This window comes from Merops nubicus, unplaced genomic scaffold (genome assembly GCF_000691845.1).
Source record: "Merops nubicus isolate BGI_N331 unplaced genomic scaffold, ASM69184v1 scaffold23300, whole genome shotgun sequence".
NCBI classification, from domain to species: Eukaryota; Metazoa; Chordata; class Aves; order Coraciiformes; family Meropidae; genus Merops; species Merops nubicus.
The window spans coordinates 60818-63532 of NW_008584003.1; the positions used below are offsets into that span (position 1 = coordinate 60818).

A 2715-nucleotide genomic window follows, 5' to 3' on the forward strand; every position below is an offset into this window, starting at 1 on the left:
CTGAGGCATCCCCTGGATGCGGATGGGTTTGTACCTGCAAAAGGCAGATGTGCCTGAGAGGGAGCAGCCCTGGGAGCTCTGCACGGGCTCTGTGCCTTCATGCACACACAAGCCAAGCAGGCTCCACGCTTCCCTGGATCTCCACCAGCAGGCATCTGGGCAACACTCCCGTCCACTTCCAAACAAGCTGGCAGCACCACGAGCCCAGCGGTGCCCGGGGTGCCCACGCAGGCCAGCAGCTCTGCCCCTTCCCCACGCTGCAGCACCACTGCCTCTTCTCCAGCCTTCCCCAGAGCCCCACCTGCCTTTTGCTTCATCCCAAAAACTCCCTGCCCACAACCGAGAGCCACGCCCGGAGCATTAATGGCCACGTAGGTGCCTGGAGCTGGGCTGGCAGCTCCCGAGCAACACAGACACGAGGAAAGAAAGCAAGTGACATTTTTCCACGGCCCCACGAGCATCCTCTCGCCAGCAGCCTCCCCGGGGCTCTTACTGGTGCACTTCTTGATGCTGCTGCCCTTCTTCAGCGCGTGCCTGCTCAGCTTGCAGTGGAAGTTCTCCTCCCAGAACTCAGCAAACCAGATGTTTCGGCGGTTGTTGTCCAGCGTCCTGCTGGAGAAGTAGCGGTCGAAACCTGCCCGGGGAAGAGGGGATCAATCTCTGGGATGGCAGAAAGGTGCTTAACGTGGCCCAGAGCTCCCCAGGCAGAGGAGGAGGGTCTCCTGAGAGGTAAGGTCTAGAAACACGTAGGAGTGGGGTGGGTTTGTGTCCGAGCTGCCACTTGGGCAAAGCTGCAGGTTGGAAAACTCACTCTGGGAAAACCCACCCCAAAACACAGAGACTTTCACAGCCAGAACCTTGTGGCTGTGGGAATGCCATGGGGGGGACAACAGATGCAGGGGGGAGCTGAGGGAAGCCGCCGGGTGCAGCCCCTTACCTCTGACAGAGACCCTCTTGGGCAGGATGGTGACAGAGCCCTCGGCCACCTCCTCCAGGTGCAGGACCGGGGAGATTTTGGAGCCCCAGCTATCCGAGCCCATCCAGATGAAGTGCCCGGTCTGGTTTGCCCTCTTGGCCGCCTCCAGCACCCTCCTGCAGAGAGAAGCAACAGGCGTTGGCACCACGGGGGCCAGGGCACCAGCTTTGTGTCCAGCCCCATGAACTGGGGATGTTGGCACCAGGCTGAGCTTGGCACTGTTTGAATCTCCTGCTCCAGGCACTCGGTTGGCACCAGACACCACATACAACCTGATATACACAGATACACGAGAGCAAACCCTGCTGCTTGGCTCCTGCGCTCCTCATCCTCCCCTGCCAGGGCACGCAGGCTGCTTCTCCCACTCCATTTGCATATTTGCTGACTGGTAAATTGAATTTCCCCCTTAATTACCCAACATTAAGGAGAAAAAAAAAAATCAGGTTATGCTGCAGCAGGCAGGAAAAGCAGCAGAAATGGAGAGCACGCGTGTGCTCTCAGCTCTGCTTCAGCATTGCAAGCCATGGGAGGGGGCCAACCAGTGCTGCCAGTGCCCAGGCTAGAGCTAAACTGGGCTCTAATGGGCAGGTGAGAAGCAGTGGGAGGCTGGAGATGGCACCTGTCCTGCTGAGCATCCCTCATCATGGCCAGACACTCAGTTACACACACTTGCATGCTCCACCAGCACCAGCCAGCTCAGAAAATCTTGGTGGATGGGAACTTTCCTGGCTCTGATGCTCTGGGCTGGTTTTTCCCAGGGCTTGCTGTGCCCTCGGGGGCTTTTTTGGGTCCCCAGTCCTATGGGAGAAGGGCCCAGGGGAGCTTCATCTCCCCATGCAGAGCGGAGACAGGTTTGTGACTCACCCCCCACCATCCAGAGCTGATCATTTCAAGTCCAGATGGTGTTTGGAATGTGGAATAAGGGAAAAAAACCCTCCATACAAATTGAGCAGGGAGTGGAGATGAAAAGGGAAGAGGCAGGCTCTGAGCACAAGCAGCATCTCCAGCTGCCCCGGGTCCTCGTGGGGGACAGGATCTCCCTGGGGCAAATTGAGGGTGATCCTGTGAGCTCTGGGATTTACATCCAATCCAAGCCAGGCAGAAAATTCAGCAACAACCATCCCCAGGCAGCCGTGCTCGGCAGCACGGTGGGGAGAGGCAGCAAATCATCTCCCCAGCTCTGCAGCCCAGGCTGGCACGAGGGTTGGCATCACAGCAGTCTCCATGCCCGGGCTAAACCCACTCCTACCCAGCACGAGGTGGGTGTGTGGAAACCACTGCTCGTGGGATGTAATCCTATTTGGGTGGGTAAATGTTTACAAACCCCACTTAATGGGGTTTGCCATTTACAGAGTGAAGTAAATCCCCAATTTCTCAGCTCACGCCGGCGTAAATGTCAGGTTTGCAGACATTTCTATTAAGGGAGGGGAAAAAGAAACTCGAAGCGTTTGCACATCTGATGTAAACTGATTTAAAATCGCAGTTTACCCACATTTACATAATGTTTGCTGATTAATAAATTAGATACTTAGGAAATCAGGGCTAGTTCCATGTGAATCACTCTGCTCCGTAAACAACGGGAGCTGCAAGGCGCCGCTTGGCTCACAGAGCAGCTCAGCTCAAAGTGTGGCTGCATCCCCAGCCCCACTGAGCAGGCAAGGTGGCAAGGAGGAGTCCCCAAAAGGACCCCCAGAACTGTTCCTGTTCCATGCCGTGGGCTGAGGCTGCACAGCAAAGCA

The 2715-nt window shown here is 56.6% G+C and overlaps 1 protein-coding gene across 1 annotated transcript in view; it reads right to left on the bottom strand.

Moving 5' to 3' along the window:
• Window positions 1-2715, bottom strand: part of LOC103775436 (metabotropic glutamate receptor 4) — a 41467-nt gene that overhangs the window by 18530 nt on the left and 20222 nt on the right. The window contains exons 4-5 of the mRNA XM_008942891.1: window positions 938-1092; window positions 494-634 (exon numbers count right to left, since the gene is read on the bottom strand). Of these exons, the coding sequence (XP_008941139.1) occupies window positions 494-634; window positions 938-1092 (296 nt within the window). The remainder of the gene's footprint in view (window positions 1-493; window positions 635-937; window positions 1093-2715) is intronic.